Consider the following 25,959-nt stretch of genomic DNA (forward strand, 5'->3'; position numbering starts at 1 on the left):
TATGTGAATTATATCACAAAAAGGGCAAAAATCAAGTAATTATCCTATATGATACATACCACTGGGTGTCCACATAGGAGATTAATCAAGAATTTCAATACAAAAATACCAATTTGCAAGAAAGAAATGACAGAATTAGAGTATTACCAATGAATGAAAGGACCCAGGCATTGAATATCAACAGCCACTAACACTACAAAGAGAGACAACCAGACGCTAGGCCTTCTGAGGAAAAGAACATTAACACCATCTATAGTCTTGCCTAGGGGATCTAACAGGAGTCTGACAAAGTTTCTGGATCTAATCATCAATTTTCCAGGAATGCAAGAACAAAGGAACACAGCAAACTGCACCATGACTATACAATCAGCAAAATTCAGACAGGTGGAAACTCTACAGGTCACACACCTTAGGGTCCTTCAACAGATAAAACTTAGGTGACATAAAAGGATGGAGGGGAAACATGCATACTGAGAGACTTCAAAGACTTACCAAATTTTTAATAATGAGCAAGGTCTATGGTATTTGGGAATGGAGAGTTGGGTGCTAAAACTATAAAGAAAGTAATTACTATTAGAGTAAGAATACTGGGGCCAGGTGAGGGGATCACAAGGTCAGGAGTTTGAGACCAGCCTGACCAATATGGTGAAAACTGTCTCTACTAAAAATACAAAAATTGGCTGGGCATAGTGGCGCACACCTGTAATCCCAGCTACTCAGGAGGCTGAGGCAGGCGATTCACTTGAACTCAGGAGGCAAAGGTTGCAGGGAGCCGAGATTGCACCACTGCACTCCAGCCTGGGTGACAAGACCAGAATCCCATCTCAAAAAAAAAAGAATACTAGTTACTTTTGGCGGGAGGGGTTGACACTGAGTTGAGCACATGGAGGCATTCTGGGGTAGTTGGCAAAGTTCTATTTCTTGACTTGGTTGGTGATTACAAGGTTGTTTTATAATAATCCCCTAAGCTATACATTTGTTTGTTGGTTTTATATATTTTATAATTAAAAAGAAAAAACTCATCTCATATATGTACAGTCACACTATAAACTCCCAAACAGATGGAATACAACTGGATGTGAATAAGATTCAAAGGTAAGATCAGAGAGAGAAATTCACAAATGGAAAAGACAGTTATCTGGGGAATGCTTTATGAAAGAGTAGCAACTTCAGCTGAGTCTTAAAACCTGACAGAGAACAGTCACATGAAAGCAAAGAGAAAGCACCCTAAGGAAAAACAGTGATACACAATGCATAAATGCTAACACTGATGTATAGCTGAAAAAGAGGAATTTGGGACTTATAAAGAGGACCTCATTGGATTTAGTGCAATGAGGCGGGCAAATCAAAATCTGAGTTTTTTTCATTGTTTACTTTATAAATCTTACAAATCACTGGCATAAATTGCTATTGTGCTCTACTTCTGAAATACACTAGAATAGGAAAAAGTGAGAACTACAGCTTGGGATTAAGCAAAGGACTTGGGTTCAAATCCCAGCCACCTAATAGTTTTAATTTTGGACAAGTCACTTAGTAACTGCATCTGCTTCCTTAGGAGAATACTTTACCTGAGAAAACAAGACAAATATAAAGTACCTGTCATAGTGAGATCTTAATAAAATTTCAACCAGGTAATTTATAGTTTAAAAGGAATTTAAAAATTATCTAGGCTAATCGTCTCAAATTTACAAGATAGTACCTACCACATTGAAGAGCACAAATAGACAAAACCTACACTACGCAGAAAGTTCTACTGGACAGCACTGCATTATTTCTGAGTAATGCTAATGGATCTTGGGCATAAGATCATTCTTGGATTAATTATTGCTTTATTAAACTAAAAGGCAGAAGAGGAAGTGAGTTATAATAAACATCTGTTTAGACGTCACAATGAAACACATGCTGATTTGACTCCTATAAAACATGACCAGAGTATAACAATGAATTGAAATGCACACTCGCTCTGTTGCCCAGGTTGGAGCTGTGGTGGTGTGATCTCGGCTCACTGCAACCTCCGCCTCTCAGGTTCGAGCAATTCTCCTGCCTCAGCTTCCCCAGTAGCTGGGATTACAGGCATGTGCCACCACACCCAGCTCATTTTTATATTTTTAGTAGAGATGGGGTTTCATCATGTTGGCCAGGCTGGTCTTGAACTCCTGACCTCAAGAGATCCACCCGCTTCAGCATCCCAAAGTACGGGGATTACAGGCATTAGCCACCATGCCAGGCCCTATAATACCTTTAAATCTTGCATATTATACATGGAGTTCTGATTGCTAGAGCTCAAGAAAGAGGCAATGGAACTAAGTAAAGATAAGATGGAAAAGATCAAGTAAATTGGAGATGTGCTATGAGAACAGACCATGACCAACAAAAATACTTAGAAAAGGGTGTGCTCTTTACAATCTAATCTTAAGGGACTTGGAACTGGTATAAGAAAAAAACGCATCACAAAAGACCAAATCAGGAGTTTGTAAGAGAAGCTGTGTCAGTATCTACTTAAGTGTGACCTGGGGGGTGGGTGCTTTCCCTCAGTATATACCTTGGCAGCACTTTTGGCTTCAGGGCTTTTACACTTTACTAAATTTATTTTTAAGCTTGATCCAGCAAGGCCATTCTTTATTAATTCCAATTACAAGAACCTCATTGCATCTAGTGAACAAAGTGTAGATTTATCTAATTAGGCTACATATAAAAGTCATTTACTGCTGACAGCTATTCAACTCTGAGTAACAGACAAAAGAACTCAAGGATAAGAGACCAATTCTGGGTCACCAAAACATGCTGATACTGATTTTATTCTTAAATAGTAATACAACAGCTCATTACTTTTGGGGGTTTTAAAACTTTTAATATTACAACCTTGGAAAATACAATTAAGTCATGTGAACATTTGAAAATATTTTCATAGTTAATGGATGTTATTAATATTAACTATAAGACTAGATAGAGTTTGTCACTAGTGTCTTAACTTATTTAAGCTTATTAGGGTTGATTTGCTGAATGGTGTTCAGTTTGGTGAAGATTCATGCTTTTTTAAGTTTACCATGACATTTCAGTATGTAGACAAAAATTTCCCACTGATGTGGAATAATACAAATTTAAAAGTGACTCACATTCAATTTCAGACTACCCCCTTTGCCCTAAAAGAACGGGGGAGGGAAAGATAAAAGTGAGGCTGTGCAACTGATGCAAGTGCACTGATACAAATATAAAAACCACTTTCGATATTATAATAGCAAAGGTAAAAAAGACAACAGATGTGAAAGGTATAATACTATTTCTCAAAACAGAAATGAATTATTAATGACTCTACGTAAAAATGCTGAAGTTTACCTTCATCCACAATTTAAAGAAGGTAATAATAAATTAATACCCTGGCCTTTCTATCGAAGGAAAACATTTAAGTAAAATAGCGAAAGCTAGAATGCAAATGACAATCTAAAGTTGTGAATTCTGGCTTTAAGCAGGGTATTTGTTGTAAAGCACGCCAACCAGGCCATAAAGACAAATTATAAGGAGGGCTCAAAACAAAGAAGTGAAGATGGCTGGGCACGGTGGTTCATGCCTGTAATCCCAGCACTTTGGGAGGCCGAGGCGGGCGGATCACCCGAGGTCAGGAGCTCAAGACCATCCTAGCCAACATGGTGAAACCCCCTCTACTAAAAATAAAAAAATCAGCCGGGCATGGTGGCACGCACCTGTAGTCCCAGCTACTTGGGAGGCTGACGCAGGAGAACAGCTTGAACCAGGGAGGCAGAGGTTGTGGTGAGCTGCGGCAGCGCCACTGTACTCCAGCATGTGTGACAGAGTGAGACTCCGTCTCAAAAATAAATAAATAAATAAATAAATAAATAAATAAATAAATAAATAAGTGAAGACTTGTGGCTAGATCATTTATTGGAAGTAGAAATGAGACAGCAAATGAGACATCTGCAGCCATATAAAGAATAGTCAGAACTATTTTGATTTGTAATTTCGACCATTATTATCCAGGGTTACATAAGGAAAACTACATTTATATTAACACTCATTAGTTCACTACTACCTTTGGAGGCAATTTATATAAAAATTAAATTCCCTTAATCTAAATGTAATCACCAAAGGCTTCCTTTCTCTTCCATAACACTATCACTGACCTAAGTTATATAGCATAAGAAATAACTAGGAAAACTAGAAGCTACAGAGCAAGAACTACGCAGATTTAAAAAAGAAATAGAAGCCAGAAGTCTTCAAAAGACCAAAATGTATATTAAAATATATATGGTCCAAGATAAACCTATATGCCAAACTGATGAACGAAATAGGATCCGAAGAGATTAAGGTAGGACTCAATCTAATCCATGAAGCCTTTTCTTCCATTTCAAAAATCACATTCTGAGGATCTTTCCTAGGATTGTTCTCTTAGCAAATAAGTCCTAATGACTATCCACAAATAGCAGAAAGTCTTCTTTGGTTCATTTTTCTACACATATCTTTCAGAATAATATTCTAAAAATAACTGATAAAAAGTAACAAAGATAGAATTAAAGCAGGGTTAAACATTTCTAAATATGCAATTTTCTTTATTCACACACAACACAGTATGCATGTTACTCAACATACACCAAACTCATCTTTCATAAATGAAATTAACATTTCAACAAAATGCTATTACTCTATTTGTCAAGGCTTACAGGTTATGTACCTTAATATTCAAGTGTAAATTTTACTAATAATACATAAACATACTCCTGACGTACTATATCTGAAGCAAGAATTGACGTCTGAATCACCCAAAATTTTAGGAGACAATTGATGCTAACGTGATAAACAGAAAAGTTTGACATCTTAAGAAATTACTGGGTTAGCAAATGAAGAAGTGAATTATTTCTGCTAAATAGCTCTTTCAAAAGAATGTCATAATTTAATCTCAATTCACAGTATTTTAAACAATGAGTACAACATAATTAAGATGTATCACAGAACGACCAGACTTGCCCAATTCCACTGTACATTACTACTGAAATTATTCAAATGTTAGGTATAAAATTTAAATGAAGAAAACTTATGTAACAACTCTCTAAAGAAGTAAATGTTTTTTTTTTTTTAGCTTAAAAGGCCTGGCAGAGCTTAACAGTGCCTTGTAGTTTAATCACAAATTTTAAAAACACAAAAACCCCGCATTTGAAGCAAAATATTTATCACGTGATATACGTTTACCGTTAATTCAGAACACTAAATCCAACAACGCAATGACCCAACTTTTTTTCTGCGTATCGATTTACCCTCAAATTTGCGCATAGTAAAAACAGGCAACAAACTAGTACTTACATTTTTGTTGAATTTGGTGAAAGAATGGTGCATATAAAACCTGTGCATATAAACAATCGCAGTGTTTATTGTAAGCTGAGAGCTGGAACATAGCATTTAGGAAATATCTGACAAAAGCAAGATCTCATTTCCAAAACAATTTTGATGGAAAATTCCCAGGTTCTTTTTCAATACCTCCCATTCAAATCCAAACGCCAAACGAGAAATAAAGAAATAAATGCCCGCAGGGGGTGGGGCAGCAGGAAGAGAATACACTCTACGCCAAATAAATGGGAGGAAGAACTGCTGATCTTTTCACTCTAACAGCGCTGAGAGCCCTGGAACTATTTATCAATGGCTACGACTGACTAAACTCAAAATGAAACAGTTGAAACGCGCGCGCACACACCCATACAAAACCACGCCAAGAACATAAAAGACTTTCAGTGCGCTCCCAAGATAGGAGAGCCGCCATCAAGCCGGCGAGGAGAGCGGGGAAAGGCTGCGGAAAACACTTAGGCCTTTCAGCATCGCTAACCCTTCTAACTCTCAAACCCTTAGGGAACAGGGACAAGTCCAAGGAGCCGCCCCTTTTCTGCAATAATCCCTAAAATTCTTCTTTCGCCTGAGCCACACTCCCATCCCCCGCCGCCACCACCACGCGCTGCCCCAAACAGATTACACAACGCAGACTCCTGGCCCGCATTCCTGGGGTCCTATCTCCTCCTCCCCTCCTCTGCTAGCCCCTCGCGACTGCCCGAGCTGGAGCCTTACTTCCCTGACGGCGGGGCCGAGGTCCAGCGAAGGCCGAGGCCGGCGGCGCCATGTTCGCGGAGCACCAGGCCCGGCGACCGGGCAAGGGAAACAGGGCGTGAGCGGCGCAGGATAGGAAAGGATACACATTGAGACGCTGTCCCATCTCCTGGATGAGGTTGGCCGCCTGCTGGCGGCACGAGAGCTCTTTATCCGCCTCCACTCCGCAGCGGCGGCTCGGCGTGTTCTCCAGCTGTTCCCGAGTAAAGAACCAGCGAGAAGAAGCTCCACGGCCCGACGCCATGACACTTCCTCCTCCGCCCGCTCCCTCATTCACCCCCCGCCCCTCCTGGCTCGCGGACTCCCCGCCAAGGCGCGCGACCCCGCCCCACTCCGCTCGCCGTAGACCACGCACCGCCCTTTTTGACCACCGCCTCCGCCCGTGCGCATGCGCGGGGTCTGCTCTACCGGCTCGCCCTGGTCTTTTGCTTTCTTTTTCTGTCCTCCGCCTCGTACTCGCGCACGGGACCACAATGCTCCGCGCTGCTTGTCATTGGGAGGCGCCGAAGGTGGGGGTCGGCTCTGAAAGAAAAGGTCGGCGCAGCGCATGCCGGGTCTAGGGTTGGCTGGGCGAAGGGGCGGGGAGGGGAGGGGAGAGTGGGAGAGGCTGGACCCTGGCAGGTGTGGAGAGAGGCGGTGGGGCGGCTGCGCTGTGGGGTCTGGGCGTGGACTTCGAAGGCCCGTCGGGCGCTTCCTTTGACGGGAGGTCTAGCGGCCCGTTAAAAAGAGAAAAATACCCTTCACTGTCGCAGCCTCACGCCACTACCTCCATTTTCCTTTCGGGTGGGTCCGCGCAGTCTCGTAGGCGTGCGACTCCGGCCTCCGCTACCAACAGCCTCCGCCTAGCGCGCGGCTCTGGCGTGGAGGTGGCCGGGAAAGAGTGCACAGGAAGTCACGCTCCATGGCTTTCCGCGCCTGAGTGCTTTTTTCACCCTACATTATGTTGTTTAAATCCCAGACCACTCCGCCCGTGGATTTTTTTTTATATTTTCAAATTACTTGCCAAACGCTATCCAACTAGCAACGAGAAATTGAATTTCTAAATGAGGTGTAATATAGACGGGGCGTGTTTTCAGACCGCGCTGTGGCTTCTGCGAGACAAGGTTGAGGAGAAACAGATAAGTGCAAGAGGAACTGAGTTAAAATTTTATCTTTAGGGTTTGATGCAGGAACATCCCACATACCTGTTGATTAACTCCTGCATTTCTTCCTGTAAGAAAACGCCACAGAGCTTCACTCGGAGTTTGTGTTGTGAATAGGGTTTCCAAGTTTAAAGTCCTAAGTATTTGGAGGCCGGGCACCGTGGCTCACGCCTGTAATCTCAGCGCTTGGGGAGGTCCAGTGGGTCGATCACTTGAGGTCAGGAGTTCGAGGGCAAGGGCAACATGGTTAGACTCTGTCTCTACCAAAAATACAAAAATTAGCCGGGCTTGGTGGCGCGCCTTGTAGTCCCATCTACTCCCCAGGCTGAAGTGGGAGGATGGCTTGAGCCCGGGAGGTGGAGGTTGCAGTGAGCTAGATCTCGCTGCTGCACCCCAGCCTGGGCGATAGAGCAAGACCCTGTCTCAAAAACAAAAAATATTTATTTGCCAAAGACCATGGAGGCAAGTGATTTTTTTGGGGCTCCCACACTCAGTATACTGCGTTGCACAAGAATATTGATTATAGTAGGCAGTTCTTGTGAACAGTTGCCATTTCATACCTCCCTTGCTTTATGTTTTATGTTGCTTACAATTTCCAGGATAGATTGATTTAAAGCAACATTTTAAAAGTGCACATCCTTGGCCAGGTGCAGTGTTTCATGGCTGTAATCCCAGCACTTTGGGAGGTCAAAGTGTTCTAGACCAGCCAGGGCAACATAATGAGACCCCATCTCTACAAAAGTTTTTTTTTAAATTAGCTGGATGTGGTGGCATCTGTAGTCCCAGCTCCTTGGGAGTACCGCTTCAACGTGAGAGGTGAGGTTGCACCCCAGCTTGGGTGACAGAGTGAGATCCTGTCACACAAATCAAGAAGTGCCCCTCCTCAACATCCATTCATAATAAAAACTCAGCAAACTGGGAATAAAGGAGAACTTCCTCAACTTGATAAAGAGCATCTACAAAAATTCTACAGCTAACAATAGATTGTTTCTATTGTGAGAGACTACATTCTTTCCACCTAAAGTCTGACACAAGGCAAGCATGTCCCCTCTCAACCAGTCTTTTCAATGTGATACTTGATGTTCTAGCTAACAAGAAAAGTAAATTTAAAGTATACATATTGGGAAGGAAGAAAACTAGAATTTTGGGATACAAGGTTGAATACAAAAGCCCGTTGTTTTCCTATATACCAGCAATGAACAATTGGAATTTATAATTAAAAACTCAATGCCATTTACAATAGTACTGTCTCCCCAAAGTAATACTGGTTAAGTATCACGTATCTGAAATGCTTGAGGCCAGATGTGTTTTGGATTTCAGATTTTTTTAGATTTTGAAATATTTGAATTATAAATTTAGTCGTCGAGCATTGTAATCCAAACATCCTGAATCTGAAATTGCGCCAATGAACATTTCCTTTGAATGTCATGTTGGGGCTTGAAGTTTTGGGTTTTGGAGTGTTTCTGACTTTCAGATTTAGGGATGCTCAACCTGTACTTAGATATGGATCTAGGCAGGGCACAGTGGTTCACACCCATAGTCCCAGCACTTTGGGAGGCCAAGGTGGGGGATTGCTTGAGGCCAGGAGTTGAAGACCAGCTTGGCAAATATGGGGAAACCTCATCTCTACTAAAAATACAAAAATTAGCTGGGTGTGTTGGTGCATGTCTGTAATCCCAGCTTCTTGGGAAGCTGGAGCACGAGAATTGCTTGGACCCAGGAGGCGGAGGTTGTAGTGAGCCGAGATCACTCCACCACACTCCAGCCCCCATGGGTGATAGAGCCTAAGACTCTATCTCCAGTGTGGTATTTGAGAAAGAACAGACACATAGATCAATGGAACATGATAGAGCGCCCACCCATAAATAGTCAACTGACCTTTGACAAAGGAGCAAAAGCAAGTCAATGGAGCAATAATAGTGTTTAACAAATGGTGCTAGAACAACCAGAAAGCCATATATATATATATTTTAAATCTACATGCAGACTTTACACCTTCTACAAAATTTAACTCAAAGTGAATTGCAGACCTAGATGTAAAATGCAAAACTGTAAAACTTCTGGCAGATAACATAGGAGAAAATATAGTTGACCTTGTGTTCGGCAATGAGGTTTTAGATGCAACACCAAAAGTACAATCCATGAAATAAAAAACTAGTAAGTTGGACTTCATTAAAATTAAAAACCTCTGGCCAGGCGCGGTGACTCATGCCTGTAATCCCAGCACTTTGGGAGGCTGAGACGGCGGATCACCTGAGGTCAAGATTTCGAGACCAGCCTGGCCAACATGGTGAAACCTTGTCTCTACTAAAAATTAAAAAAAAATTAGCTGGGCATGGTGGCGCGCGCCTGTAGTCCCAGCTACTTGGGGAGGCTGAGGCAGGAGAATCTCTTGAACCCAGGATGTGGAGGTTGCAGTGAGCCAAGATCATGCCATTGCACTCCAGCCTGGGCGACAGAGGGAGACTTTATCTAGAAAAAAATAAATAAATAAAATAAAAAATTAACTGGGCATGGAGGCAGGTGCCTATAATCACAGCTACTCAGGAGGCTGAGATAGGAGAGTTGCTCAAGCAACCTCACCTGGGAGGCGGAGGTTGCAGTGAGCCGAGATTGTGCCACTGCACTCCAGCCTGGGCAACAAAGAGTGAAACTCCATCTCAAAAATTAAAATTAAAATTAAAAAAAACTAAAACCTCCGTTCTGTGAAAGACTCTGTTAAACAGAGAATGACATCCAAGGAAGAAATATTTGCAAAACATATGTCTGATAAAGAACTCTTAAGATGGCTTAACTGCTAAATTCTACTAAACATTTAAAGAAGGACTAACACCAATACTACACAAACTATTCTGAAATAGAGGAAGAGAGAATACTTCCAAACTCATTCTACAAGGCCAGTATTACCCTGATTCTAAAACCAAAGACACATTGAAAAAAGAAAACTATAGGCCAATATCTCTGATGAATATTGATGCAAAAATCCTCAATAAAATACCAGCAAACTGAATGCAGCAATACATTAGAAAGATCATTCATCATGACCAAAGGGGATTTATCCCTGGGATGCAAGGATGGTTGCAAATAAATCAATGTGATACATCATATCAACAGAATGAAGACTGGAAACCATATCATTTCAATTGATGTTGAAAAAGTATTTGATACAATTTGACATCCCTTCATGATAAAAACCCTAAAAAAACAGGGGATAGAAGGAGCTTACCTCAACATAATAAAAGCCATATATGACAGTCCCACAACTAGTATCATACCAAATAGGAAATAAAACAAAGCTTTTCCTTTAAGATCTGGAAGTTGACAAGGATGCCTATTGTCACCATTATTCAACATAGTACTGGAAGTCCTAGCTAAAGCAATCAGACAAGAAAAAGGTATAAAGGGCATCCAAATTGGAAAGGAAGAAGTCAAATTATCTTTTTTTGTGTATGATATGATCTTGTATTTGGAAAAACCTGAAGACTCCAAAGGAAAACTATTAGAACTGATCAACAAATTCAGTAAAGTTGCAGGATACAAAATCAACACACAAAGATCAGTAACATTTCTATATGCCAACAGTGAACAATGTGAAAAAGAAATTAAAAAGTAATCCCATTTATAATATTTACACATAAAATTAGATACGTAAGAATTAACCATAGGAGCAAAATATCTCTATAATGAAAACTATAAAACACTGTTGAAAGAAATTGAAGATGACACACAAAAAATGGAAAAATATTCCATGATCATGAGCTGGAAGAATTGTTAAAATGTCCATATTACCCAAAGCAATCTACAAATTCAATGAAATCCCTGTCAAAACATCAATGACATTCTACACAGAAGTAGAAAAAACAATCCTATAATTTATATGGAGTCACAGAAACCCAGAATAGCCAAAACTATCCTAAGCAAAAAGAATAAACCTGGAGGAATCACATTACCTGACTTCAAATTATACTACAGAGCTTTCATCACCAAAACAGCATGGTACTCACGTAAAAACAGATACATAGACCAACAGAATAGAATAGAGAACCCAGAAACAAATCCACACACCTACAGTGAACTCATTTGTAACAAAGGTGGCAAGAACATACACTGGGGAAAAGACAGTCTCTTCAATAAATGGTGCTGGGAAAACTGGATGTCCGTATGCAAAAGAATGAAATTAGGCCCTTATTTCTTGTCCTATAAAAAAATAAAAATGGATTAAAGACTTTAAGACCTTAAACTATGAAACTACTACAAGAAAACATTGGGGAAAATCTCCAGGACATTTGTGTAGCCAAAAGTTTCTGAGCAATACCCAACAAGCACAGGCAACTAAAGCAAAAATGGACAAATAGGATCACATCAAGTTAAAAAGTTTCTGCACAGCAAAGGATACAATCAACAAAGGGAAGAGGGCGGGGCGCTGTGGCTCTTGCCTGTAATCCCAGCACTTTGGGTGGCTGAGGTGGGCGGATCATGAGGTCAGGAGATTGAGACCATCCTGGCGAACACAGTGAAACCCCATCTCTACTAAAAATACAAAAAAATTAGCCAGGCGTGGTGGCAGGCGCCTGTAGTCCCAGCTACTGGGGAGGCTGAGGCAGGAGAATGGTATGAACCCGGGGAGCAGAGCTTGCAGTGAGTGGAGATTGCACCACTGCACTGCAGCCTGGGTGACAGAGCAAGACTCCGTCTCAAGAAAAGAAAGAAACAAAAAAACAAAAACAATAACAAAAAAAAAAAAAAAAAAAAGGGAAGAGACAGCCCACAGAATGAGAGAAAGTAGTTGCAAACTACCCATCTAACAATGTATTAATAACCAGAATCTATAAGGTGCTCAGACAACTCTGTAGGAAATAAAATCTAATAACCTGATTTTAAAATGGATAAAAGATATGGATAGACATTTCTCAAAAGAAACATACAAATGGCAGACAAGCATATGGGAAGATTCTCAGTATCATGGATCATCAGAGAAATGCAAATTAAAAATATAGTGAGATATCATCTCACCCCAGTTAAAATGGCTTTTATCCAAAAAACAGGCTATGACACATGATGGTGAGGTTGTGGAGAAAAGGGAACTCTTTGTACACTGCTGCTGGGAATATAAATTAGTACAACCACTGTGAACAACAGTTTAGAGGCTCCTCAAAAAACTTGAACTACCATGTGATCCAGGAATCCCCCTTCTAGGTGTATACCCAAAAGAAAAGAAATCAGTATATCAAAGAGATATCTGCTGTTGCATGTTTGTGGTAGCACTGTTTACAGTAGCTAAGATTTGGAACCTAAGTGTCCATCAACAGATGAATGGATGAAGAAACTGTGGTACGTATACACAAGAAGTACTATTCAGGCATAAAAAAGAATGAGATCCTGTCATTTGCAACAACATGGATGGAACCAGAGGTCATTATGTAAAGTTAAATAAGCCAGGCACAGAAAGACAAAGATTGCATATTCTCACTTATTTGTGGGATCTAAGTATCAAAACAATTGAATTCATGGACATAGAGAGTAGAAGGATGGTTACCAGAGACTGAGAAGGGTAGGCGGAGGGACTTGTGGGGATATGGGGATGGTTGATGAGTACAAAAAAAGAAAGTGTGAGTAAGACCTGTTTGATAGCACAACAAGGTGACTATAATCAATCATATCTTAATTATGCATTTTAAAATAACTTTAAAAATATAATTGGATTGTTTATAACTCAAAGGATAAATGCTTGAGGGGATAGAGATCCCACTCTCCCCGAAGTGCTTATTTCACATCATTGCATGCCTGTATCAAAATATCTCATCAACCCAGTAAATTATATATACCTACTATGCACCCACAGAACTTTTTAAAAGATTAGATGGCGAATGAAAAAAAAAAAGAATTCTTAAAGCTCAGCAATAAAAAAACAACCCAATTAAAAAATGGGCAAAAGATCTAAACCGATACCTCACAAAGAAGGTATACAGATGGCAAACAGGCATATGAAAAGATGCTGAACAAATATCATAATGGTGCCAGAGGCGTTTGAACCAGAGTGACTCCCTCTTGAGTAGGGGCTGGGTAAAATAAGGCTGATACCTACTGGGCTGCATTCCCAGGAGGTTAGACATTCTAAGTCACAGGACGCGATAGGAAATCAGCACAAGGTACAGGTCATAAAGACCTTGCTGATAAAACAGTCTGTGGTAAAGAAGCCAGCTAAAACCCACCAAAACCAAGATGGCAGATAAAAGTTACCTCTGGGCATCCTCTGCTCATTATTTGCTAATTATAATGTATTAGCATGCTAAATGACACTCCCACTGGCACCATGGCAGTCACAAATGCCATCTCGACATCATGGTCTAAAAAAGGGGATATGGTCTAAAAAAGGGGAGACATGAATAATCCACCTCCTGTTTAACATATAATCAAGAAATAACCATAAAAAATAGGTAACCAGCAGCCCTCGGGGCTGCTCTGCCTGTGGAATAGACATTCTTTATTCCTTTACTTTCTTAGTAAACTTGCTTTCACTTTGTAGATTTACCTCAAATTCTTTCTTGTGTGAGATCCAAGAACCCTCTCTTGGGGTCTGGATTGGGACTCCTTTCCAGTAACAAGGGTATTCTTGGTAACAGTTCATAATTGCAAAAGATTGGAAACATGAATGTCTATGCATTGAGGACTCTATGATTATGGTACATCTATGTAATCTGTGTAATTTTCATTCATAGGATCCACCCATTAAAAAGAAAGAGGCAGTTTATATGTGGGATGATCAGCAAGGCATTAAGTACCCTGCAAGGTACTTAAAAGGTACCAGAAAGGGCAAATTCTACTGTTTGCTTAAAATGAAAAAAAGAATGTATACATGTAAATACTTGTATAATCGTAGACTGTGTTTGCAAGAATACACACACACAAAACAGGTAAAATTGGTTCCTTCTAGGGGTGTAGACTGGGAGACATAGGTTGAATTTGATCTGTTTGAACTTTTACATATGTTTGTGTTGACTTTTTAAAAGTAAACTTTGACATTTTTAGGTTGTGAGCAAAATAAGACTGAAAATAGTCTTATTTTCAGAAATGGAAACTTCAATTTACCTTTTTTCAATTTTGATTGGGAAAAATCTTCATAATGGTCTAAGTTAAACACATTTAAAGCTGGTATTTGTCTTGGTATGTTAATCTAAAGTGATTACGTTGAATACAGATTTAAGCTTTCTGGTTGGGGAATATGAATTAAGCTGAGCCAGTACTGGCTTCCTTTTTAGGGGATATAGGAGAAGGTACTGTACAAGGAAAAGAGAAAGATGCTTGGATGGCTGTGAGTGGTTGTTTCTCCTTTGGAATCTGGTAGTGTTGGGAGTGTTTTAAAAAGGTTGTTTTTGGAGAAGTGCTTGCAGTAGATAAGGAAGGAGATAAAACGCTGAAAAGGTGATTTTCCCGAGTAACTTTTCTAGATTCTGTGTTATGAGCAGATTCACTGTGTAAGCAATATTGTTCCCGGGCCAGGCAATCAAATATGGTACTGAGGAGGTTATTCTCTTTACCTTTCCTTAGAACGTTGTGCTGCTGCTAATGGCATCTGAGAAGAATGTCTGCTGTCACCAAGTGACACCCCTGTTATGGACATTGCCAGATTGGTTTGTGAATATACATAAGGCATTTGTTATGGGCTGAATTGTGTCCCAAAAGTCTTAACTCCAAGTAGCTCAGAATGTGACTATATTTGGATGCGGGTTCTTTTAAATGGGAATTAAGTTAAAATGAGGTCATACTAGGTCAATTAGGGTGGGCTCTAATCCAGTATGACTGGTGTCCTAGAAGAAGAGTCAGTCATGATGTAGACATGTACAGAGGAAAGACCATGTGAAGACACAGAGAGAAGACATCCATCTATGAGCCAAGGAGAAGGGCTTACTAGGCAGGTGAGCCAAGGAGAAAGACTCACGAGGATAGTGAACACTCAAGTCATTGTAGATAGTCACAAATTTGTGAGGCCTCACCATTTGGATTACACTCAGAACTGCATGAATTCCCAACATACTCAGTGAAGATTGATTTCCAGTTCCTTTCTTTCCTCATTTTAGGAGGAAAAAACTGTTTTTTACTGTTTACTTATTTTTGCTTTTAATGTTTACTTATTTTTATTTTACTATTTATTTATCCAATGAATGCTAATGGAGCTGTTACTATGTGCTAGGAAATTCAAACTGCATAAGTCTGCACACTCGACTTTCCCTTTTGTATGTCTCAAAGGCATTAATATTCAGTATTTCCCCAAACTAAACTCATAATCCTGCCCTTCCAACCTGGTCTTCTCTCTGTGCCTCTTGTAGTAAAATGGCACTACTTCCATTTATGCAAGACGGAAACTCAGGGGTCATCTTTGATATCTCTAATCTTCATCTCCCATATCTAACCCATCACCAAGGCCTTTCTGTTGACCCTTCTTATTATCTCTGGCGTCTATTACGTATGCTTCTCCACCAGCAACACTACCACCACCTTGGCCCAAGCTGTTTCAGTTAAGCTCCCCTGCAAGTTGTTGCCGTCCTGCAACCTGCCAGAGGAATCTTTTCAAAATTGAATTCTATCCCGCAGGAGCAGGATTTAAAAAAAAAAACAAAACAGAACAGCTCTAATTAATGCCATCCCCTACTAAAAAACCTTCTCATTGCTTTTCTTTGTTGTTTTGTTGTTTGTTTGTTTTCTTTTGGTATTGTTTTTTGACTTAAAACAAGAGAAATTTATTCTCTCGCAATTCTAGAGGCCAGAAATCTAAAATCAATGTGTTGGCAGGGACTATGGTTTGAATGATTGTCCTCTCCCAAACTCATGTTGAAATTTAATCCCCAATGTGGCAGTATTGAGAGGTGATTGGGTCATGAGGGCAGAGCCCTCATGAATGGATTAATAGGTTAATGGATTAATGGGTTGTCACAGTAATGGAACTGGTAGCTTTATAAGAAGAGGAAGAGACTGGAGCTAGCACATTCCGCTCCCTTGCCATATGATGCCCTGTACTACCTTGGGATTCTGCAGAGTCCCCACCAGTTAGAAGGCCATCACCAGATGTGGCCCCTCAACCTGGGACTTCTCAGCCTTCGTAACTCTAAGAAGTCATTACTCAGTTTCAGGTATCCTGTTATGAGCAATGAAAACTGGACTAAAACAGCAGGGCTGTACTCCCTCTGAAGACTATTGGGGAGAATCTGTTTCTAGGCTCTTTCAGCTTTTGGTGACTCTAGGCCTTTCTTGGCTTGTGACCATAAGATTCCAATCCATGCTTCTTTGCCTCCAACTCTTGTTTTTCTTTTTTTTTTAATTTTTAATTTTTGTGGGTACATAGTAGTATGGGCTACATGAGATATTTTGATACAGGTATGCAATGCATATTAATCACATCTTGGTAAACTGGGTATCTGTCCCCCTCATGCATTTATCCTTTGTGTCACAAACAACTCAGTTATATACTTTCAGTTATTTTTAAATGTATAATTAAATTATTATTGACTATAATAGTCACGTATTGTGCTATCACATATGAGGTCTTATTCATTTTTTCTAACTACTTTTGGTACCCATTAGCCATTCCCATTCCCCAACCCATTATCCACTTCAGTCTCTGGTAATCATCCTTTTACTCTCTCTGTCTGTAAATTCAATTATTTTAATTTTTTGCTCCCACAAGTAAGTGAGAACATGCAAAGTTTGTTTTTCTGTGCCTGGCTTATTTCACTTAACATAACGACCTCCAGTTCCATCCGTTGTTGCAAATGACAGGATCTCACTCTTTTTTACGGCTGACTAGTACTCCATTGTGTACATGTACCACAGTTTATTTATCCATTCATCTCTTGATGAATACTTAGGTTACTTCCAAATCTTGGCTATTGTGAACACAGCTGCAACAAATATGAGAGTGCAGATATACTTTTGATATACTGACTGACTTTCTTTTGGGTGTATACCCAGTAGTGGGATTACTAGATCACGTAGTAGCTCTATTTTTAGTTTTTTGAAGAACCTCCAAACTGTTACCCGGTGTGGTTGTACTAATTTACGTTCCCACCAACAGTGGACAAGCGTTCCCTTTTCTCCACATCCTTGCCAGCATTTGTTATTGGTTGTCTTTTGGAAAAATGCCATTTTTACTGGGGTGAGATGATATCTCACTATAGTTTTGATTTGCATTTCTCTGATGAGTCATTATACTGAGGACATTTTCATATACCTGTTTACCATTTGTATGTCTTCTTTTGAGAAATGTCTATCCAAATCTTTTGCCCATTTTAAAATCAGATTATTAAATTTTTTTCTTGTAGAGTTTGAGCATCTTTATAGATTCTGGTTCTTAATCCCTTGTCAGATGGGTAGTTTGCAAATATTTTCTCCCATTTTGTGAGTTCTCACAGCTTTTCAATATACAAAATTCCTCAACTGACTTACGGCCTCACATGATCTTGTCACTTTTTACCAAGAATATCTTCCTTTGTCATCTTCAGCCACAGTGGTTTTCTTTCTTGCTGTGTTCTCTCCTGCCTGTTCCATGGTGAGCAGATCTATGCAAACCCACCCCGAAGGTGAGAGGCTGAAGAAAGAGGCTGACAAATTCAGTTTCTCAGAAAGAAATATTTCATAGGCTCTGACAAACAGAAGTGATATCTAGGGTAGCCATGCAATGGGGGGTCCCTGCATTCACCGTTCAGAAAGTGTCTTTTGTATGGCAAGCTTTTAGGGTAGAAACGTGCAGCTGATTACATCTCAGACCCTCTTGCTGAAACTCATGACTACCGGGGAGGTTAGATAAGCATCTTTATGCACGGCTATATATGCTACAGGCATTGCTTAAAGACCTTGCTGCAGAACACCTTGGTATGCTGTGTTCAAACATCGGTTATCATGGTGAGTCCCCTTCCAGATGGAGTCACTCTTGCCATACAATGGCTGTTTTCTTACACAGACACAAGGCTTTCATTTATCCTGTTTCTTCTGCCTGGAATACTCTTCCCTTTTAACCTTTTAGCTCTTGTTTGCTTTCAGATCCTAGCTCAAGCAAAACTTTTTTCTGAAAAATCTTTCTGTGACTCTGACTAGTACAAATCCTTTATAATAAGCTTTTTACACACTGTGCGCCTTTCCCCCATAGCTCCTGTCGTGGTAGCAATTTTATATCGATTTGTTGCTTACTTGATACATGTCTCCCTAACTAGGTTATAAGCACAACTGAGGGCAGGAACTATGTTTGCTTTTTTCATACTCTTAGAATCTAGCATGGTTCTTGGCCCATAATAAGTCCTGAATAAATTTTGTTGAATGCATGAGTAAATGAAGGCATAGGTCATCCCTCAAGGAAATCCAGTCTAGAAGGAAGATAGGAATCACAACTCAAAATGAGAGGTGTGCTCTGTTAGAGATAGCAGTACATTTTGTTTTTGTTTTTGTTTTTTTGAAGGGGGTGTTACTGAGCAATGAAATCCCAAAGCCTAGAAACCACCACTTTAGGTCCTGAGGAATTTTAACAGAGAAAGTGATACAATCAAATACATACTTTGGACATTTTTCTCTGGCACCAAGGTAGAAGATGGGTAGTACCAGACTAAGCCAAGGGGCAGGGCTGGGGTACAAATAAGGGATTATTTCAATATCCTGCTGAGAGATGACGACCTGAATTTAGTTGGAAGCCATGTGGAGGAAAGAACAGATAAGAAATAAAAGATATGAAATGGATTGAATCTTTTGGATTTAATGGTGTATTCATATGGGTGAAGGAGAAGAATTAGGTGACTGGTTGATGCCATTCATCAGGATTGGGACTATAAAAAGTGGAATTAAATTTTGGGATAAAGGGATTGAGTTATATCTGAGGCATATGGTTCATGTTGAATACCATAGTATTGTAGCTTTGAGTGTGTGTGTGTGTGTGTGTGTGTGTGTGTGTGTGTGTGTGTGTATGTATGCCTAAAGCTGTTAGGACTTCTTGAAACATTGTCTGTTCTTGACTCCTGAGTATATTTTCCTAGTTTTCCTCCTACCTCACTGGCTATTCTTCTGTGCACAAAGCTGGTGCCTTCATCTAACTTTTTTGTTTGTTTGTTTTTGTTTGAGACAGAGTCTTGCTCTGTCACCCAGGCTGGAGTGCAGTGGCGCGATCTCGGCTCACTGCAACCTCCGCCTCCCGGGTTCAAGTGATTCTTCTGCCTCAGCTTCCCGAGTAGCTGGGATTACAGGCTCGTGCCACCATGCCCGGCTAATTTTTGTACAGCCTTCATCTAACTTCTAAGTGTTAGTGAATCCCAGGAAATAGGCCTAGGGTCTTTTGCGTCTCTGCTCTACTTTTTCGCCAGGTGATTTCATCCAGTCTCATTTCTTTAAATACCTTTTATATACTGGTGATTTTTCCCAGCCTGTCTCTTGAACTCTCCAGACTAGTACATTCAAGTGCTTACTTGACATTCCTACTTAAATGTCTAGAGGCGTCTGAAATATAACAAGTTCAACTACAGAACCGTTGATTCTCTTTCCTCTCAAGACTGTTTCTCCCATAGTCTTCCTCATTATGGTAAATGGTAATTAATCTACCCAGCTGTTCAAGTGAAAAGCGTGGGAATCAAAGCACCTATGTTTAAAGTATGGATGAGTTTAACACCATTAACTATCATTAATCATCTCAAAGCTTAAATGTCACCAGGATTATGTGCCTAGGAAAGTCATAGTTAGAAAACCCTGTTTACACCCAGATTAAAGAGCAATTCTCTCATCTTTTCTTCTAGTACCTGCATAGTTTAATGTTTTAGAGTTAAATCTTTGATCCAATCAGAGTTGTAGTTTATCCATATGTATGATTTGCGAAATTAATCAAATTTTATTGCAGTATTATTTGTAATTGCAAAACATTAGGAATTATTTAAATGTCCAAATATAGGAGACTGATTGACAAAAGCATGGTGTGCACATGTGTACACACGCTTCACATTCACATACCCAGGAGTCAACCTTGATTTCTTTCCTCTCCTTCCTCCCTCTTCCTCACATTTAGTCCATCATTAAATGCTGTTAGTTCTGCCTACAAACAAATCTCATGATCCCCATTCTTGTATTTGTGCCTGAGTCACCATCATTTCTTGCCCAGCCTCCAACTTCCTTTCTTGACTCCCTTTAATAAGTCTCTACAAAGCTGTTAATGTATATGGGTTTCTTTTTTCTTTTTTTTTCTCCCCTCCCCTCCTCCCCTCTCCTCTCCTCTCCTTTCCTCTCTTTTCTTTTTTCTGAGACAGGGTCTCACTCTGTCACCCAGGCTGGAGTGCAGTGGCATGATCCTAGCTCACTGCAGCCTCGAACTCCTGGGTTTAAGCCATCCTCCCACTCCAGCCTCCTGAGTAGCTGAGACTACAGGAGTGAGCCACCACACCCAGCTAATTAAAAAAAAATTTTTTTTTGTAGAGATTGCTGTGTTGCCCAGGCTGGTCTCAGTCTCCTGGCTTCAAGCCATCCTCTTGCCTCAGCCTCTCAAAGTGTTGGGATTACTGGTGTAAGCCACTGCACCCTGCTATTTTTTTGTTTGTTTGTTTTAAAAGAATAACATAAGTCCGAGCATGTCACAGACCTATTAAAAAGTCTTTAGTGGTTTCCTATGAAACAATATAACAATCTTGGCCAGGCGCGGTGGCTCATGCCTGTAATCCCAGCACTTTGGGAGGCCAAGGCAGGAGAATCACAAGGTCAGGAGATCGAGACCATCCTGGCCAACAGGGTGAAACCCTGTCTTTACTAAAACAAACAAAAACAAAAATTAGCTGGACGTGGTGGCTCATGCCTGTAATCCCAGCTACTCAGGAGGCTGAGGCAGGAGAATCACTTGAACCAGGGAGTCAGAGGTTGCAGTGAGCCGAGATCGCGCCACTGCACTCCAGCCTGGTGACAGAGTGAGATTCTGTCACAAAAAAAAAAAAAAAAAAAAAAAAAAATCTCAACCCTTGACCATGATCTACTGATCTAGCCAACTTTTTGGCTTCCTCCCCTATCTCTCTTCCTTGCTCACAGACTCATCACGAGCTTTCTTGCCTCAGAACCTTTGCATTTTCTTCCCTGTTCTATCATTCAAATCTCAGTTGAAAGTCCACTTTAAAGAGGTCTTCTCTGACTCTACAATTTAATGTTTTACCCCCGTCTTTCTCCTAGTCACTACCATATTTTCATTTTAATTTCTTCATAGTGTTTATCACTATAAGAAAAATTTCCTTCCTTCTTTCCTCTTTCTGTTCCTCCTTTTATTCCTCTTTTTCTTCTTTCTTACCTTATTTATGTTTCTCACTCTTCAGATTGTAGGTTTTGTCAGAGAAGGAATTTTATCTTGTTTTTTGACATCTATACCCCCAGTGCCTGGAACATTCCTATAGTCCTGGCACATAGAAAACATGTGAATATGAATATATCGATTCACTCTGCATGTGTTGTGTGTGTATAATATTGAATAAAGTGATTGGGTTCCTTTTTATAATAAAACAATCATTAAATGCTGTGTTCAGAGTACTCAAATATAGAATATTTGAAAAAGTGTAAACATTACCCCCAAAGATTGGGGAAGGAAAAAATAACCTAGAGTTCATGTTATTCCTTTGTTCAACTTTGTTTTTCTTTTTGGGCAGATTGGAGCAATAAGCAGAGTGGTGGGTGGGTAAAGTCCTAGAAAGAAATGGTGGGGGGCGGGGTGAGAAGGAGGTGGGGCAGTGAACTATATAAAATGAAAATAATGGCGTGAGCATAGTGAAGTAAGAATTAGATCTCATCTTTATTCTGGAAAGGGGTCAGCACAAATTACATGTCAATACTCAACTCTTGATTTTCTAGATGAATGGAAGGGAAAAGAATGAATGAATCCAAAGCAAGAGGGTAGTTTTGAAAAATCATGCTTGATTTTGAAATTCAATCAGAGGCAGATGAACCATAGATGTTCATCACCCATCCCAGAACCAAGTTCCTTTTCAGCAGCCCAAGCGGGACCGTAAATGAAATGAGTAAAACAAGGCTACCCTGGTATTGCCCTATTAACTTTCCATAGTTAACTTCATACATTCTGCTCAATATTTTAAAATCAAAAGAGCTTCTGGTAGAAGTGAATTTATAGACAAAAACTTTTAAAATGGATGTCTCATTCAATCTGAAACCACAGCTGTGTTCCCATAGTTTTGCCTTCCTGTTTCCCATCCTCTAACCCTAAAAATTTCTTATTCATTTCCTGGACTCTCATGTTCCACCCTCTGTGAAGATCTGCTCCACAGTTTTAGACAAAGTGAATTCCTCTTAATAAAACTTCTTTGACACTCAAAGTCAAAGTTTTAGCTTAGTAATTATTCCATGAACATCTCTTACCTCCTTAATTGGTCTGGAAGCTCCCTGAGTATGAATATTCCATATGTTACTTATTTTGTGGAGGCTGAAGCATTCCCAGCCCAGTTCTGGGCTAATGGTAGGTATTAAAGGTGGATGGAACAGGTTATTTGAGTCCAATTCATATACCTTTATTCAAAATGGACAACCTACTTGAGCCCTCTAGGATGAATCTTTCTCCATATAAATCATTAATGACATTTTATTTTGTATTTCTCCAGATTAATTAAAAGAGCACCGGGAAAATCATTTTTTATTTGCACGTGAAGTAAAGTACAGCTTTTCAGAATGAAAACACTTATGAATAATTTTTGTTATGAATAATTTAGGATATTTTGGAGATTCTATTTCTGAGTAAAACAGTTCAAAATAGGATTTTGTTAATACCTGTTGATACATATTTAGAAACAAAAATGAAATATCCTTTTGAAAGTTTGCCATTGTAGTAAATTCAGTCATTCAAATTGTTTTCTCTCAAGACCCAAAAATGCCAGGGCATTGCTGGCTTTGAGTTTATTCTGAAAAGAAAAGAAAATATGTTATTTTAAAGCATTATTGGTTGTTTTTTAAGTACTTTTGAGTACTACATTGATCAGATTTAAAAAAAATTAGCTCCCCAATATGAGAGAAAAATATTAGCAGATTATACAGTGAATCTCTTAGCAAAATCCTCTTGACCTATGTTTTGCCCCGCTATTTGAAATCTAAATCTGAAACTTGATTGATTGTAGGGGGAGAGAAGAGACTTAAAAAGGGGAGAGCCCTCTTTAGGAGGTGCCCTTGTTTGGAAACTGGACCCTCTAACAGGTTGAATCTTAAGACCATTTGGAGGCAAATACAGAGAAAAGGTACAGTTAGGTCTGTGGGACAAGAGGGCTGCAAAAGGCGCCCCGAAGTCATCTAGCCATCCCCCAGCTGCTAGGCATATGTGGTGGTGTTTTCACATGACCCCAAATACAAGTTAAGCTTTTTCAGAGCAAGAGAAGTGATATAAATGAAGGGTCTCAGATGAGGGTACAAATCTGTACATCTTAAAATTTTCACATAAGAAATGGACTCCCCAGCTATAAACTATATCAACTCTGCCGAAAGAAGAGATTTAAGAAGTAACTTTGTGATACCCTAACTAATTTGTTTATCCAGCTTGCAAAGGACAGGTATGGGCAGCTGAGGATGGAAGAAATGTATGGGGTTGTGTGACATCCATACCATTAATGTGTCCTTCTATATTATGACCACTTCAGGGTTCTTACACAACCTTGAAAAGTGGGTGATTTGAGGCTGGACATCTTAGAGTTCTTCCCCAATGCATACTTAGGCCATCCTCCTCTAGAGGAACATTTCAGAAGTGACTATTGTGGCCAGGAGGAACCATGTGCTTTATCTTTTAAGATAGCTTAGTACCATGTATTCTTTAGAGTATTTGATGGAGACCTGCTCCTCTAGTCAAGGGATTTGGGATCGCATCAGTTTGCTATAACCTACCAGTTATATTGCCTTTGGCAAGTCACTCAACTCCCAAGTCTTGTTTTCTTTCTCCATATCTTCATGGTAGAACGCATCTACCTGTATACAGCAGTCCCCCCTTATCTATGAAGATATCTATATCTCCTGTATACAGAAGTCCCCCCTTATCCAAGACCGTCTGTGGATGCTATATAGAATCCTATATATACTGTGCACAAATTTCTTTTTCCTTCTTCACAGTTTCATAGATAGAAGATGCATTCTTACAAAGTAAGATCTCAGCAACCTCAACATATAATTTTTCTTTCTTTCTTTATTAAGTTGAGAACTTTCCCCTTTTCACTTAAAGGAAGTACTTTACAGCTTCTCTTGGGCATATCTGAATTGCCAGCATTACTACACTTGTGCTTTGGGGCCATTATTAAATAAAATAAGGGTGAGTTGAGCACAAGCATGGTAATATGGCGACAGTCCATCTGATCACCAAGATAGCTACTAAGTGACTAATGGGGAGGGAGTGGATACAGCATGGAGACACTGGACAAAGGGATGATTCACATCTTGGGCTGGAGAGAGCAGGACAGTGTGTAAGCTTACACCATGCTACTCAGAATGGCATGCAATTTAAAACTTATGAATTGTTTATTTCTGGAATTTTCCATTTAATATTTTTGGACTGTGGTTGACTGGGGTAAGAGAAGCTGTAGAAGGCAAAACTGAGGATAAGGGGGGGACTGCTGTGCCTTCCAATGTTGTTGTACTTATCAAATGAATTTATGTATTTTATTTTCAATGTCTTTAGTGGTATTTACCTTCGCATGGTTTGAAATTCAAAATGTATAAAATGGATAGCTACTTCATTCCACTACTGCCATCTAACTACCTTTTTCTTCCCAGAGTTACCAGTTTCCTGTTTATGTTCTAGAGCTATTTTATGTTTATACTGCATAAACAAATACTTATATCCAGGCATATAAAGATTCTTTTTCACAAAAGATGTATTCAATCTACAAATGAAAGTATACTACACAAATTGTTTTGTACCTTGCTTTTAAAAATTTAATATATCTTGGAAATTGATTTCTAATTTATTTATAGTGGCGTAATTTCCATTGTGTAGATATATTAAAATTTATTTAACTATTCCCTTAAAGATTGTTTTCAGTATTACAGCATTACAACGAGTAACCTTGTACAGAATGTCATTGTGAATGTGTGTCAGTATAAAGCCTTTATGCAAGATTATAAAAAAAACTTGAAAGTGATAAGCACATAATAAACAATAAAAGGCATGTAATAATAATTACTATTATTCCATTAAGTTTTTAATCAGGATATTTGGGGTCATCTGGTTTCTGTTTAATTTTGGTTAATAGAAAGTTTTTCATTTTCAACCTTGTTTAAAAAAAAAAAATCAAAAATGTCTTTACGACAGCTTCCTACTTTAGGAAGGAAGCAGGTAAATATTTAACAATATTCGGTAGGTCAGTTCAAGACTTTTAGTGCCAAAGGGGACACTTTCTGTGTAAAATAGTCTGAGGTTTCCCAGTTAATAACTTGTAACTAGTATACTGAAGAATGAATTCTTCTTGGCATCTGTTAATGTGCTTTAAGCCTATTGAGAAGATTTGATGAACAATAACTTTAATGATTAAGGGAGAGAGAGTTCAAGGTAACTTGGATTCTAGTTTAGAAGAAAGACAAGAATTATGCAAAAGGATTACAACTAAGACTTTCGTAAGATTTATTAAGAGTTTATATAGTCTCGTGCTGTTATTTTTGGCCATCCGTGACCTCTGGGAGTGGTGGGCAGTGAAGGTCTTAGGAAGGACTTATTTTTTTGGAGGATGGGGGTGTGGAAGGA

The 25,959-nt window shown here is 39.6% G+C and overlaps 2 protein-coding genes and 1 long non-coding RNA gene across 9 annotated transcripts in view; 1 reads left to right on the forward strand and 2 right to left on the reverse strand.

The window, feature by feature from the left end:
* The window catches only part of CCNT2 (cyclin T2), a 48,864-nt gene extending 42,482 nt beyond the window's left edge, over nt 1-6,382 (reverse strand). For 3 of the 5 annotated variants that reach the window (XR_748427.2, XM_010367468.2, XM_010367459.2), the window contains exons 1-2: nt 6,192-6,376; nt 5,314-5,395 (exon numbers count right to left, since the gene is read on the reverse strand). Coding sequence is in view for 2 of the 5 variants with exons in the window: in XM_010367468.2 (XP_010365770.1) it covers nt 5,314-5,395; nt 6,192-6,349 (240 nt within the window). In the remaining 3 variants the exon portion in view is untranslated. Of the gene's footprint in view, nt 1-5,313; nt 5,396-6,191 lie in introns of all 5 variants that reach the window. The other 2 variants (XM_030916253.1, XM_010367476.2) reach the window with 1 other exon arrangement.
* A 163-nt stretch (nt 6,383-6,545) lies between these two features.
* The window catches only part of LOC104665603, a 52,146-nt gene continuing 32,732 nt past the window's right edge, over nt 6,546-25,959 (forward strand). Inside the window, exon 1 of the long non-coding RNA XR_004053309.1 lies at nt 6,546-6,639. This is a non-coding gene — a long non-coding RNA (uncharacterized LOC104665603). The remainder of the gene's footprint in view (nt 6,640-25,959) is intronic.
* ACMSD (aminocarboxymuconate semialdehyde decarboxylase) overlaps nt 22,864-25,959 on the reverse strand; it is a 63,986-nt gene continuing 60,890 nt past the window's right edge. For all 3 annotated transcript variants that reach the window (XM_010367505.2, XM_010367500.2, XM_010367511.1), the window contains one exon: nt 22,864-23,146. In XM_010367505.2, the coding sequence (XP_010365807.1) occupies nt 23,084-23,146 (63 nt within the window). In that variant the 3' untranslated portion in view covers nt 22,864-23,083. The remainder of the gene's footprint in view (nt 23,147-25,959) is intronic.

Source organism: Rhinopithecus roxellana, chromosome 14 (assembly GCF_007565055.1).
Source record: "Rhinopithecus roxellana isolate Shanxi Qingling chromosome 14, ASM756505v1, whole genome shotgun sequence".
Classification (NCBI taxonomy): domain Eukaryota; kingdom Metazoa; phylum Chordata; class Mammalia; order Primates; family Cercopithecidae; genus Rhinopithecus; species Rhinopithecus roxellana.